The sequence below is a fragment of the Ursus americanus genome, chromosome 2 (genome assembly GCF_024610735.1).
Source record: "Ursus americanus isolate L20-20 chromosome 2, mUrsAme1.1.p, whole genome shotgun sequence".
Lineage (NCBI taxonomy): Eukaryota > Metazoa > Chordata > Mammalia > Carnivora > Ursidae > Ursus > Ursus americanus.
Genome location: NC_142128.1, coordinates 55,318,392 through 55,334,616, shown reverse-complemented (window position 1 = coordinate 55,334,616; position 16,225 = coordinate 55,318,392). Strand labels below are relative to the sequence as shown.

General features: G+C 37.2%; 1 protein-coding gene across 1 annotated transcript in view; it reads right to left on the bottom strand.

The window, feature by feature from the left end:
- The window catches only part of USH2A (usherin), a 676,006-nt gene that overhangs the window by 517,919 nt on the left and 141,862 nt on the right, over nt 1–16,225 (bottom strand). The window contains exon 13 of the mRNA XM_045809720.2: nt 9,861–10,044. Coding sequence (XP_045665676.2) covers nt 9,861–10,044 — 184 coding nt within the window. The remainder of the gene's footprint in view (nt 1–9,860; nt 10,045–16,225) is intronic.

Below are 16,225 nucleotides of genomic sequence, written 5' to 3'. Positions count from 1 at the left end.
TAACTAAAATCTTTTTAAAAAGGAAGGAATTTTGGAGATGTTTGGCTGAATATTAAAAGTTGAGCAGGAATATGCCAGGCAAGTCAGAGAGGGAGAAAAGAGAGAGATAAGAAACATCAGGAGAGGGTAGGAGATTATAAGCAATTCAAAATTTTTGGATATAAATTCAGAATATATAGGGGTAACAAACAAAGCTAAACAGGAAAGGTAAGAAGAGGCAAGATATTGCTAGATTAGGTGCAATGGTGACAATGGTAAGGAACAATGGAAAGGAGGAGGAGAGTTTTACTTACGTTGAGTAAGTAAAATCAGTAGGATGAGGTAGACAAATTGAAAAGAGAAGCAAAGAAGGGCATAGAGTTATTTCCAGTTTTCTAATTTGCTGATAAGTAGGTGATGGGGACACCATTCAACATAAAGAATGAATGAGGAAGAAATCGCAAATTGCTGAGGGAATTTAGACAAGGATTATTAATGATTATTAATGAGTAAAACAGAAAGAGGCTTTAAGGTGAATTGGAGAAATTGGACCAAGAGTTTTCTTCCATCAGTCCCTAGCACAAAGCCTAGCACACAGTAAAGGTTCAATCAATATTGTTGAATGAACAAATGGATGAATGAATGAATGAATGAATGATGAAGCACTCGGAAAGCTTTAGACTCAGAATAGGACATCACAGATAAATCAAATGTGACATGTAGCTCTAAGGACAATTTAGCTCTTTTGAGCCCTTTTTGATCAGCTTAGCTGTTCTCCTAGCTAACCTCTCCCCCAGGGAAGGGACAGCTTTCTTTAAGACTGGCCTCTGCTGTGACACCCTAAGGCCAGAAGAGTTCACAGTTCAGTTCAATCCTGTGAGTGCTAGAGTGCTCTAGAGAGGATTTGGTTTTCCCTGGTTAAGATTATATTTCCTCTCTGCAGTAGAAGTACATCTCATTGTTTCCTTATATCACAGCCTGCAAATAGCACTGGATTCTCTTGGAACTGGAATCAGAATTAAGGAGAGGGATTTGGAGCTTGGAGATCCTCCCTATGTGAACTGAAAGCCATACACATGGCTTATTGGAGAGGAAGTGAGAATGGTATCATCTCATCTAGAAGGGAGGAGTTAATGGTACCCAGTCCACCCTCTAAGTGAAGCCTTCCCAGGCACAAATAAAAGGACTCATTAAGACTAAATCTGGGCAATCTCTTGCATCCAGGCAACAATGACATCTGAGTCCAGGGAGGGGGCATTCCTGTCATTTAGAGAAGAGGCTGCTTAGCAAGATTCTGCAACTGAGACCCCTACAACTTTCCCTTTTATTGACACTCCACTTAATCCCACATAATGTTCACCAAAATCAAATGTTTAAAAGAAATAAAATCTCAGAAGATTCATGATATTAACAATATCACATATGTTTACGTCTAGAAGAAACCCTTATGTCATTTCCCTTAACCTCCATATTATAGTAATATAACTTTAAGGTACCATAACAGACTCAAATTCTTAGTGTTTTAAGGTAGAAGAGAGATTACACTTATTCACTATGGTCCTAGAAGGCAGAAATAAAACTAGGTAAGAAAGTCATAGGGATGAAATGATCTTTCTCAGAATTAGAGTTGTCTGAAACAAACACAAGTTATTTCATGAGACAGAGGTTCTTTTTAGTTACATGTTTTCAAGCAGAAACTGAGTGACTAGTTATTTTGAAAAGGTGATTTATGCAAAGAAATGTATAGGGTAGAGTTTAACCAGAATTACTTTAAGGTTCTTTCCAAGTCTAAAAAGCTATGATTTTATGATGCTTAGTGGAAATAAGTAACTTGCCCAAGGTGACAGTGATCTGGTTACAGGGTCAGCAATCTCTATCTAAAAAGGAAGAGACAGTAAATATTTTAGGTTGTGTGGGCCATTAGATCTCTGTTGCTATAGTAGTATGCATGCAGTCATGGACAGTATATAAATAATGAATATTGCTGTGTTCTAATAAAACTTTATTTCCACAAACAGATGACAGATCAGATCTGGCCTGCAGGCCATAGTTTGCTGAACTCTGAGTACAGTAGGTTGAACTATGACCCCTCAACAATCTCTAAGTCCTCATATCTGGAACTTGTGAATATTTTACAGCTTACTTGGTAAAAGGAATTTGCAGATGGGATTAAGAATTTTGAGATGGAGAAATTATCCTGGATTATCCAAAAGTATCCAATGTAATCAAAGATAGGAAGAAGCAGGAAGGTGAGAGTCAGAGTGAAAAGTTGGAAGAACATAAGCAGAGGTCAGAAAAGAGAGAAAACATTACTCTGCTGGTTTTGAACATGAAGGAAGGAGCCATGAGCTAAGGAATGTAGGTGGCCTCTCAACTGGGAAAAGCAAAGAAATGGATTTTCTCCTAGAGTATCCAAAAGAAACATAGGCCTGCTGATCCCTTGAGTTTAGCCCAATAAAATTAGTTTAGGACTTTTGACCTCCAGAACTGTGAGAGAATAGATTCACGTTGTTTTAAGCTACTAAATTTGTAGTAATTTATTACATCAGTAATAGGAAACTAATTTGCCTGGTCAAGTGGAAAAGCCATAACTGGAACCCAGATATCCTGATGCCCAACATTGAGTTATTCTAATTATATCACATTGAAAAAATACTACTAATTTACAAAAATGGACATTTCTTAGAGAATCATACAGAATCTATATGAAAGAAGAATATACCATTTAGTGGTCATGGGAGATTATAAAAATGATCAAAATTCTTCACCCTTCTCTTTATGCAGGCCCTTTAAACCAACTACACAATTCCATCATCCAAAAGTAGAATCTATTTCCCCATTCCTGAATATGGGCTAGTCTGTGACTCTCTTTGGCCAATAGAATAAGGCAAAGGTAGCAATGTGACAATCTCTAGTGTGGGCCTCAAGGGTCCTGGCGCACTTCTGCTTTCTTTCTGGGAACTCTGCCACTACTTTGTGGAACGGCTAGATCGCTAGATGAAGAGCAGTGTATAGCCCTTTTACTCCCATCACTCTGGATGACAGTTGTTGAACAAAGAGTCACTGTGGAGCATGAATCTGTGAGGCACATTCCCCAGTATTCCCCCACCATGAACGGAAGTAAGTTGACAAGTAAATTATCTGCTTTCATTTGAAGTCATTGATCTGGTTCTCAAAGAAAGACCCATTGAAATCAGTTGGAAATACACATGTGAAAAGATTAACAGACCAGATCTATAATTCAGTGTTCAAATGGAGAAAGTTTGCAGTAAAATCAAAAATAATGTGGTCATAGAAGAATTTTACTTTATCGTATGTTTTAGGGCTCTGAGCCTTTAGATTTTCTGGCCAGCCTACAACCCAATTTCCTACTATCTGAGGAAAATTAGTTTGGTGTGTATCAGCTGGTAAGAGACCAGTCATGATACTTCTAGCTCCCAGCGCCTTGAGGTTCAAAAAGACAAAATACAACTAATGAATATAGAGAGAAGAAGTCATTAGAGGAGAAACTTCGGGGGACTGTGATGTGTGGGTGGTACGTAAGAGAAATAGAGCTGCACTAGAGAGCTGGAGCAGGCTTGGCCATGGGAAGAACGAATCGTACTTACAGGTCAAGTTGAGGACAGTACCAGGGTGTACAGTGTGTCAAATATGGGTCTCAACTACCAATTGAGATGAATTGAATGTGGCCCATTTTTGTCTCATTGTTTTGGGTTTAGACAAATATGATATACTTTTTTTTTTTTTTGCTTTATTGATTTTTCAGTGGGCAGACTTTTTTTTGCTTCATTGTTTTCAATACTGATTAAATCATGTTTGCTTTATATGTCACAGGTAAACAGAGTGATTTTTGCACTTGGATCAGCTTTTTAAAATACATGCCCCCTTTTTGTGATTGGTAACTTTTGAAGAATAAACCACTTGGATGAAAACAGGCAAATGATTTTCCAGCCTGTTACTGCTGTGTTTGGTGGATTTTTGCTGTTGTTGCTACAGTTTAGGGTGAGGGACTATTTTATTTATTTTGCCCTTGGGAGTATATGAAAAGTCTAGAAAATAAGCCAAGAGAAAAATATAGGAAACATAACTGTGTACAATAAAAAGAACACAGTTAAGAGCTGGGGTGATGTGTGAACTTCATGGAGGCTTAAATAAGGTCCCCTGAATATATAAATGGAAAAAGCAGAGGAGAAAGTCAATTTATTTTCTAAATCGATGAAGAGATACAATGATACTTGCCTTTTCTCCTTGCTTAACAATAAAATATTGACAATCTGCTGTAGAATTTTGGAAATTAGTGAAAAAAAATGTATATTTATAAGTACCTACCACAGTACCTAGTTCAAAATAGATTTGATTGATTTTAGTTGACTTACTTTCTTTTTCTAAAAAATTTGTCATCAAGGCGTGAATAGTTGTTTTCCTATGCAGTATGTCTGTATATATTTCGACTATAAGTGAACTTTCCCTTCAAGAAACAAAATTCCTTCTACTAAATGGAATCCCATATATTTTAGTCATCTTTGTGCACATTTTCAAAATAGTCAGTGTTAGTATATACACACAATAACAACCAGAAGTCAACAAAGAGATTTCAATATCATTCAGGAAAGGAATGGAAAACATAAAAAGAATAAAATCCATTTTTATCTCTTCTCAATGATGTGCAAAAGTATAAACTCAAGCAATCCTCATTGTCACATTTTGAAATATCTTTCTCTATGACCTTCTGTGCCAGAAGATTTCTTCTCTAATGATTATCAACGTTAAAGTGAAAAGAGACAGTCGAACTCATCAGTGGAATAAAAGGGTCAACTCAAAGCACAGGCATTCCATATGACTGATTAGCAGAGGACAAATCCTGCTGATTTCCTTGGGCCTCAAATGGTCATGAGAAGCTTTATTCTTTCTATTCATTTCAGAGAAACTACATTATATATGGTAGCTCTTACTTCCAATAGCTCTTTCTAGTGGCAACCTATGCTCAATATCAGAGACAATCCTGTCCAGACTGAGAGGATCCTGAGCCCCACTCGCATATGGATGGTGTGACTTAAATTTAAAGATTTATATCCCTTCATCAAGATGACGATGGCATGAAATGTCTTGAGACTTTTATTTTCTTCTTGGGAGGAAATGACGAAAGTAACATAAAGAAGAATTAGTTCTGTGTTGGCTATGTTAAGAATGAGAGACATGCAAATTTAAACCTCAAAGAGATAGGTAACTATAGGCCTAGAGCTCATGGCAGAGATCTGAATAGACGATAATATATTGGGGAGTGATTAACATTATACAGTGGCTGAAATCATAAACATAGATATGTAAATTGAAGGGTCAGATTAAAGAGGAGTAAGCAAGAAAAGAGAAGACAAATCAGAGAGATAAGATCTTGGAGGCCAAAGAAAGAGCTAATTTTAAGAAATAGGGAGGACAATAGAATAATTGATACATTGAAAAACCGGAAGTCATAAGAAGCAATCATAAATCAATTTTACTCTCATCTTTTCCCGATCTTTTGAGCATATATATTTTTGTCAATTTTACCTCAATAAAGCTGAAAGGGAAAAAATAGGCTACATTCAGAAAATAAAATGTCTAGTCCAGTATGTTAGTCAATACTCCAATCTATTCAAAGAATAGATATTTTAAAGAACAGACTTCTCCCCTTTTTTCTAGCGAGGACATGATGAAAGCTGCAAGTCTACAACCAGAGAAGGTAGAGTTTTATTACTGCTCTTTTTATTACTCTCCTTTTCTCTCATGCGTAGGCTGGAGGAGGGTAGGAGCTCCCAGGACTAGCAAAACCCAAAGCAGGCTGCTTTCTCTGGCCCCACAGTGTACAAAGCTGACTTCACTGGAGGTGGTACTCTAGTGATTTCTTCATTGATCTCTCTCTCTCTACTAGGTATCTCTCACCTATAATTTTAGAGAAATCAGATGCATCTCTATTCCATCTGGTTGCCAGCTAATTGTGTAGCCCACCAGAATCTCATCTTTTTCTCTATTTGAGCCTCTTTAGCCTTCCAGGTGGCCTTTCGTACAAGTGCTAAGATAACCAACCCCATCTTGTCCCTCCCTCTTCCTTATAGACCTTATCTAGTCATGACAAATATACTCTTTTCCTTGCCTGAAAAACTCTGGGAGTATAAAATCATCAAAGCACTCTCTTTCACTGTACTGACAGATTGTCTCTCCTCGTTTAGATTTTCCAGGTCTTAGAAATCTATCAGTCCACTGGTCTTCTCAACTTCAGGAGACACATAACACCCTGCAAGACATCTAGTAAGACCCTCTCACTGAGAGGCACTACTTACCCCGGCTTTCTCCCTCCCGTGAAACCCCTCTCTCTAAGCTTATCTTTTCCTTAACCTATTTTTTTGTACTTTATCTGGCTATCTTCTTTTCTTTGATTTGGATGAGTGTTTTAAGAGTCATCTAACTAGTTTTTGGCTGTCCACACTTTGCAAGTTCTGCTAACACTTGCATTAAATATGGTGACTGAGGAATGAACGAGAAGTCAGGAAAAGGTAGAAGAAAAAGACTACTCTTTGTAAATGTTAGTAAGTGATTGAATAGTGAGAGAGTAGAGATCAACTTCCAGGGCTCACAGGACAGGGCAGAGTCAAAAGAAGAGGTTTTAGGATGGCGATGAAGAGCATATTTGTAGATAGCTATGACATAGCCAGTGGGGAGAGATTTAAGTTAAAATAAGGGGAGGATTTGATGGAGCAAAGTTCAGAGGGAGGAAGAAGGAGTTGTAAAAGGGACACAGAGAGGGGAGCAAGGAGAGAAAAATGGTGGAGGGACACACCAATAACAGGCAAGATGTCATTAAAAATTGTGTGTTGCTTTCTTCTGACTAGATTTAAAATTGGGAACATGTGACAATGCAGACAAATTGGAGCTGGAGAGAAGATAATCTGGAAATTCTTATGTCTGGTTCTCTCTGTTTGGTCTATGAAGCAGAGGGCAAGATTAGCTGCAAGGATAGGGGCTTGAAGAGACTGGCAATAGTTTAAAGGGGAAGAGAAAGCAAGGGGATGAGAAGTAAATGCATGGTAGTAGTTCCAATCAGCACAGACACTTGGTCTTCAAGTTTTCGCAGGCTCAGGGCAGGATCAGGGTCATCATCCCTGAAGCTGACCCACAGTACAGCAGAAAGGAGAGCTCTTAATAGCACTCAGATTACTGAAGAGAGTCAGGATAAAGGTGGTTTTGCCCCAGACCAGGAGCAGAAGATGAGAAAGTTAGGAATGGGGCTGATCAAGAGCATTAGGTAGGGGTAATGGACAAGGGGTTTGAGAGAAGTTGGGAGCCAATTATGAGGGAATTTGGAGACAAGAGGATTGGAAAGATGTGATGTGTTCTCAGAGTAGCATTTCTGGGATTAGGAAGATGTAAGAAGTAGAGAAGTTCCAAGTGATCAAAAAACAAACAAAAGACCCAGTTATGTTCATGAAAAATGGTTGCTGGAATGGAAATTAAATGAATGAGAGGTGAGGGGAAGAAAGAGCATCCCTCTGATAAAGTCTTCAGTGAATGGAAACTTGGAAGTCTGAAGATAAGAACAATGAAGATGAAAGAAATGTGGTATCATTTCAGAGGACAATTTGTAATTTTTGAAGGGTAGTTCCTAATCTGACTCCATATAATTAGGCATCAGCTAATACGTAAAGATACATAATTATATTTATATAAAATTTGTCATGAACCTTTTTGCTTTGAATCCATATTTACCCTGGATCTTTTGCTCTTTAGAATCTCCCTGGTTTTTCACACTCTGTCTCCCTCCTAGACTCCAACTTGCACTCATCCCTTTTATTTTACTGAGTTCTGCCTACTTGATTTCTACCTCAGCACCTTCTGATAATGTAGTTTATACCTTTTTTTTTTTTTTTGGCTCTCCCCATTCCTCATCAATTTAAGTTAACATTTAAACCCAGCTTTTAATCCAGGGAGTCCAATACCAGTGTTAGTGAGTCCTACTGCAGAGTGATAGGTGATAGAACACTATTCTGTAAGTAATTCTTGATCCTGAATTTGACTTGGGTGGGGAGTGGGATGGGTAGATAAACTAGAGGGAAGCAGAATAGGGTAAAGGTCAGCCTGAATCTAAGAACTTTTAAGAAAAGATGAGTAGTGTAATGAAGGAATCAGATTCACTTAAATAGAGTTAAGTGAAAAAGCTGAGACCATTAAAAATCTCCTGGCCATTAATAAGGGGTTTTAGTGGTAACACTGGGAAGAATAACAAGAGGGATCAGTAGAAAAGAAATGGGTAAGAGACCGGCACAAAACACCATAGACGGGGATGAGTATTCCAAGGAGGAAAGTAGATTGTGAGAATATTTTTCTCAGGTAATTAAATATTGTCAGGAAGACTATGGAAAATGCAAGAAACCTAAAGCTAGAAGTATCCAGGAGTGAAACAAATCAACCTAAGAATTCCAACTGGGGAATTTGTTAGATGGTCTTTCAATAAAAAGTACATGGTGAAGATAGTATGTACAAGAACTGGCTCCAATTTTACTATCAAAATCCTGGCAATACTTTTTATTTAACATCTACTCCACCATGTTTCTATACTCATTCAGAGTGATTTAGTATCTGTAGAAAGGAGTAGTAATGCTCTCAGAAATTCCTTGTAACAGTAATAGCAGCAGAACAGTATGGACTTAAAAAAAAAAAAGATATGTAATAAGAGGAAGAATTGTTTTAATAAATATTTTAAATATCATGTGAAAGATTTTAAATCACATTGGATTTTAGTAGAAAGCCAAATGCACTAGTTTTGAGCTCTTTTTCAATAATTTACCCTGTCACCCTGTCCACACTCTAATCAAGGTGTTAATGAAGAGTGTAACAGCCAAAAGGCAGGCAGCAGGGGACAATGAGTTGAAAAGAGCCCAGATAATCTCAAACCCTTGACTAATTAGCAATTATATTTATAAACACACACACACATATTGAGAAACAGCTTTGATTGGTGTATACAGAACATAATACTATTCCTTGGGGATAGAATGCCAAAGAATTCATGGATATAGTCCCAACCCTAGACAAACTTCCAATCTGACCAGACTGAAAAAACAAACATGGAATTGGCATTCCAGCACATGTTCAAAAATGTAACAATGAGCACACACGCATGAAAATAAATGCCCGCAGATATACAGGCAATGAGAAGTAGAACATTAAAGACCGTGTAACTTTGAAAAATGGGTAATTTATTTTCAAAATGTACTTTACACACTAACGAAAAAATCATATCACTTGATACAAAAATATGTTTTAATCTGCTGGTCTTGATTTATTTTAATTTTTCTCTTTTTTTTCCTACTGGTCTTTAAATGTAAATTAGAAAGGCAAGGACAGCATAAATGGATGTAGTAAATTAATAAATAAATAAGCAATAAATTCAGGGACCATGTAGAGTAAAGGTTCTATATACATACACTGTGTATCCCAGCCCCATATTGTATGTGTGTGCGTGCACGTGCGTGTGTGTGTGCGTGTGTGTGTGCGTGTACATGTGCACACATTTACTTCTATGGATATCTCTTTACCTTTCTCCATCCAAATTATAAGTTCTTTGAGGGAAAAGGATTTTATCTAGTTAAATATTCCCAGACCTTAATACTAGGGACATCTATCAACATACAACAACCTATGCATTGGAACTCCAGGAAATATTCAAAGACCACTATTATGTTCAACAAATACAGACATCAAAGAGTCAAAAATACATCAACAAATGAGGGAGGACAGAAAATATTGCTTTTTACAAAAAACACTGACAAAAAAAAACGTTGTTAGGAGATAAGGTAATTACAAATATAATTCAATACAAATATTTAAGTATTATTAAAAATATTTACCTTCCAGTCTGAGGATCAAATCCAAAATAAAGGTCTCTACAATGGTCACAACTTTGCCCAGCAATGGAAGAGTCTTGGCAAATGCACTGACCAGTTAGGCTATCACAGATGTGATGAACTGCACCTGTTATATGGCATGAACATGGCAGGCAGCCAGGGGCATTGCCTGGAGAAATATAAAAACCTGGAAATAAAGAAATGAAAAGTTTTTATATATACTTCCCATCCAGTCTTTTCTTTAAAAGATAGTGTTTTGATTACACCAAAACCCAGAACGCTATCATGGCACTTCCCAATGCTCAATACATATGTGTTATAGCTGTTCTTAGCTAGTGTGTCAGTTACAACCAAAAATAGGCTGAGTAAATAATTTACATTCTACCTGGGTGTCTCCCAGACAACTAAAATTCTGTGCGCTTAAAACCTACTTCATGATCTTTCCACTAAAAACCAGTCCTCCTCTAATATCTCCATTCCAGCAAATAGGACCACTGTTTATTCAACTGCTCAACCCACAACACTGTGACATCTTTGGGAAGGTAACCAGACCAAAATAAAAGATGGCCAGTTAAATTTTAATTTCTAATAAACAATGAGTTTTTTCATAAAAGTCTGTGATATTGGCTTATATTAAAAGTTTATGATTATCTAAAATGTAAATTTAACTGAGCATTCTGTGGTTTGCTAAAACTGGCAACCCTTGAGTCCTTCACATTCCTCCACCCCTACTTCTAGCTAATCACCAAGTCCTATGGACACTGCCTTCTAAGAATTTTGAAGTTTCTACTCTCCATCCCCACCACCATCTCCCTACTCACAGTCACCACCAAGTTTACTATAATTAACGCTAAGGACCAGAGGCAATGGTAAGAGCCTTATATTCGTTATCTCACTCCTCACAGCAATGTTATTAATTCAGATATTATGTTCATTATATATATGACAACACTGAAGGTTGGAAGGTTAACAAACTTTCCTAAAATAATAGAGTCAATAAATAGCAGATTCACACATAGGCATCTCAACTACAGAGGCCATCTCATCTCATGGTATCCCTTTTGTCCCCCTCCAATCTATTTTTTCATAGTGTAGCTGGAACAACGTTTTTCAGAGTGTAGTTTGAACACCTCACTCCTCTACTGAAAGTTGTTTGATGACTTCCTATTCCCTTCGGGGAATAAAAATCCAAATCCATAACCCAAGCTCCAGTCCCACTGGCAGGTCCCACCTCTACCTTCAGCTTCATTTCACTGCTCATCCCCAACTCAGTCTGCTCCAGTCATACTTCGTCCCGTTCTTGATTCCTACACACCTTTTCCCTGGCATGTCTGTCTGCTGAAATTATTTTGACCCATCCTTTCTGCTTAGCTCACCCCTATGCACATCAGGTCTTGTGACTTCCTTGAGTAACCTACCATAGGCCAGTTTAAACATGCCTGTTCCAGTTTCATAGCATCTTGTTTATTTCCTTCAGAGTGCTCATGAAATTTATAATTAACATTTTCACCAGACTGTAACCTCCATGAAGGCAGGAACCTTGTCTGATGAATTCACCACCCAGCACCCAGTACGGTGTTTGTCACAAAGTAGGCAGCCCTTAAACATTTGATGAATTCACACAAATGCATCAAATTATAAGTAGGCATTGATTTCCATAAGTATTATATTTAAAAACCCACAGAATTTAGGTTAATTATAAAACCCATATTTGTTTCTTATAGCAGAAGAATTAGAAATATGATTCAAAAATATTTTCAATTTACTTAAAATTACGTATAACAAACAGCTATAAAATTAGAAAGGCATTAGACATTAGAATGATGAAGCAGGTCTATGAGGGAGAAATGGTTCTTGGTCCTGTGTGGTATGTGTGTTTGTGCATACACATGCATCTACACATTTATACACACACAAGCACATGCATAATGTTACAAAGAATTTTATCGAAACAAGGGGAAGAGGTATTGCAGAAAGATTCTAATGAATAAAGTCCTGACAAATGAAAATGATCTGTACAATTGTCATGATCACTAATTTAGGTATATATCACTGATACTGAAAGAGAGAAATAACATGAACACAAAGTGAATCCATTGTGTATTACTATGCTATAGGGAGAAACAAAAAGTAATTGGAATATATTATAAATCTCATTTGATGCTCTGGTTGAAAACAAGCCATTCTTTCATAACCATCAACAATTTGTTTTTCTTCTCCCTGGCCCAGCATATTCTCTCTTAGAAAGTTTCAGAAATAGTCAAATAGAAAAAGATTGTGCTCGAAGAAAAGGAAGAAACTCAAAATCAGTGCCATTCCAATCTGTTGGAAAGAAGTGACTGATCTTGTCATTTTTAAGAGTAATTGACAACTAGATTATGTCATTTGTTTCTTTGCATCCACTGACAGCAATTTGCCTTATATGTGTTTCCAGAAATATAGTTATGCAAATTAATATATATTCTCATACCTGATTCATCATACAATCAAAGTCACACACTTCAAAGGCTTTTATTTTGAATTCAAGACCACTGTGGCTGCAATTCTATGCATTTTTCTTCCTGTGAAGGTACCTAGATCCTTAAATTCCTGATGATGGATGTACTAACAGCTCTCCAATTTGGATAAATTACCCATTAGCACAGATACTTAGAAGTAGAATTAATTTCTACTTATTGCAATAGCTTCAAGCCATGGAGAAATCTAGAACAATTACAGATGATTTTTACAAGAAATCATTTATTAGATAAATACGTAAAGACAAGGGGGGTATATTTTGGTACCGACAACTGGGTTGCCCAAGTTTTAGAAAATAAAAAAATGCCATAGAAAAATCAGAGATATAAGCAGAGAAGAACAAAAATGAGAAAACAAAAACAAAAAAATAGGGAGCCTTCAACTTGAAGGTAGGTCTTCAAGGAAAATCCTGCATTGGAACTTGTCTTGGGGTTAATTCCCCTCCTCCTCTCTGGAGCGTGACTATAAAGGTTAATCCCACCAGTATTTTAGTTGTCCTATTTTTAAGCAGTTCTAATTAGGATGACTCAGGTACCTTCCTGCTCACTGATTACTTCTTGCCTTACCTGAATGTGCCTAATTCTAGACCATTACCTCTCCTTTTATGACTTCCAACTATAGAAAACAACATTTTCCCTTCCCTCCTACTTAAACTTCAACTCCAGAGTGCAGCTTAAAGATAACTGACCTTAATTTTCTTTCACTCAATACATTTCTGATCTCCTTCCATTAGCTCCACACTATGTTCCACATCTTCAGGTCCATAACATTTTAACTGATCTTTTTGAGATTTCTCTCCATGAATGATTTCGTACCACATTCTGAAGCACAGTCATTAAGACAATGCTATTACCTCACATTATGTAGTGCTGAGAGTTCATACATATATAGCACTGATCAGCCCACTATAAAGTTTGTTATTTTCCCCAGTTTTATTTCAGTGAACCCCTGGTCCCAAGCAAGACAAGTCTAATGGGGAAAACAATGTGTTTTGCAGTTAAAGCAAAAAGTCACCCATATTATAAAATAATGTTGCTTTATCCAGGAGAAGACTTGCAGAATCCTTAGAGTTCAAAGTTATTAGCAAGGCAGCTGGTATTATCTCCTGTAGTGGCTATTTGCTCAGCACAGCACTGTCCTGGGCATAAAAGAAGAGCCCATTTCCTAGCAATGTCCCTCCTGAGGACCATGAACAACCAGGCTTGGCCAAGGTCTTGAAATGGGAGAAAGAAAACAAGTTTAACCCCTAGGCCTTATTCAGAAAAGGAGGGCAGAGCTGAGGCTAAGCACTAATTATAAGCCATTTAGAAGAAATGATTCTCACCTTAAGCCAGAGAATGGACATAATACTAAGAGAAGAGTCTAGGGAGAAAATTGTGGCTTACCAATACCAGGCAACAAGACTCTTTTAGTAATGATTTTAAAAGTCAATATTTTCAGGATGAACTACAATAAGTGATACTAATTTTCAAATTAAAACAATAATAACTTTCTTCAATTTGGTAATTTTATATGAAAATCATGCTAAAATTATTATTCATAGAGTTGATCATATGTCAATAACTGCATAAATATTAATATTACTCATCACAAGGTATAATTTTTCTTATTTAAAAATTTTTAAAAACTCTTTTCAATTATTTTAGATATGTTTTAAAGTTTTTGCTCCTATTCCTTCTTCCTGGATTGCTGTACTCTCCTTGATTACTTTACCAACTCCTGTTTACTTTAAAAATTCGGGTCAGGAATCATATTCTCAACTAACTCTTCCATATCCCCCATTCTTCAAGAATAAATCAATTCCTTCACTTTATTACTTCTCTATATTGGACATTTCTAATATTGCACTTGTCACACTGTGTTATATTTACATACAGGTCCATTTCTCCTACTAAAGCAAATGCCTTAATATATTTATGATTGCATATCTTACACCAGCATAGCCCCTGGTACATAGTAATGTATTCAACACATGTTTACTGAAAAAATGGGTATGTGAATGAAATGGGTAGATGGCTAGATGGGTAGGTGGGTAGCTGCCTGTCCTGTTGGATATCTGTTACTCCTTAAAAAATGAGATGATCTCTTTAGCACTTTAAAAGAACATAGTAAAGATGAATCCACGAGTCATAGAATGATTGGTCAGAGTGGCCTAGCCTATCAGGAAGGATAGCAGGGAATGTATATGAATCGGGAGCAACATATTTAAAATGTAATCTTTGGGAGCGCCTGGGTAGCGCAGTCGTTAGGCGTCTGCCTTCGGCTCAGGGCGTGATCCCGGCGTTCCCGGATCAAGTCCCACATCGGGCTCCTCCCGCTGGGAGCCTGCTTCTTCCTCTCCCACTCCTCTGCTGTGTTCCCTCTCTCGCTGGCTGTCTCTCTGTCACATAAATAAATAAATAATCTTTAAAAAATAAAATAAAATAAAATAAAATGTAATCTTTGGGACGCCTGGGTGGCTCAGTCAGTTAAGCATCCTCCTTCAGCTCAGGTCATGATCCTGGGGTCCTGGAAGGGGTCCTGGAATAGGGTCCTGCATCTGCCTGGCTCCTTGCTCAGCAGGGAATCTGCCTCTCCCTCTCCCTCTGCAGCTCCCCCTGCTTGTGTGTGCTCTCTCTGTCAAATAAATAAATAAAATCTTTAAAAGATAAGAAAAATAAAAATAAAATGTAATCTTCTCCATATCGGCAGATGGAAAAGAACTTCAGAAAGAAAATGTCAGTCCAAAACTATGCCTCCTGTTCTTAGAACCAAGAATATAATAGCAATCTCACATAAGGGAAAACATCCCATTGGACTTTTCTGTTTTATAAAACCTAGTTTTCCTATTTATGGGAATATCCATGACGGGCCTCCAAATGCATATTCTTTAAAAAATCAAATTCGGTAACAACAATGAATATAAACAATGACAGCTGTGATTACGTCTTAGAAATTATAACGCATAGATATGTGTAGTCACAATCCACAGAAACACTTTTATATTCTTTGTTCCCATTTTTCTCAGTCTCAGTGGTTATCAACTATATGCTCTAAAGTTTCTCTCCCATGCCATTGCCACCATCCCCAAAATTTCTTCCACTTAGTCCATGGAGATCATTCCATTTCTAGACAACTCAGTTCAACTCTTCATTATCAGATCACAGTAGCCTCTCAGAATTCTGTTAATTTTCATTTTATAACTATTCCTCAGATTCTACACAACAGAGATACCCCGGGACCTAAAGCAATCAGCTAGAATCACGGTGGGGATGAGCTTCAGGGTGGGGGAGGCTACAAACACTTGTAAGAGTATCTCTTTTAACTCACCCTCAAATACTCATTGAGTGAATGATTATGACAAATATTGCGTTATTCAGAAAAATGTTTTACTCTTTCAGAGTGCAGACTCTGAGGTCAGTTGGACCTGTATTTATAAATGTATCTTCTACTTAATTAGAATCCATTTCCCCTACTGTAAGTGGGAAAGTACTGGTCCTTCCAGCATATAAATATTGTGCATATTCAATGGGACTTTTCAGATAAAACCCTATTCCAGGGCCTGGCAAAGAGCAGACATTCAGTAAATATTACCTATTATCATCATTGCCATTTTTATGAGGCAATTTTCTAGGAAAGTGGGATTTTCCTTAAATTACAATTTAAATAATGATTTGTCAATGTACTTTTTCCCCCACAGATGTGCCTGGGATTATAGTCCATATTGCTTATGACAAGATTCTTTCCTGGTGGTTTATCAAGGAAGAGGCTCTCATTCTGAGGCTCAGGTCTCTCTGTGGAAAACATGTTAATCTGCAAAGCTGTTTCATCAAACACTAGGATATGTGGCATAACCAGATCCCAACTTGGAT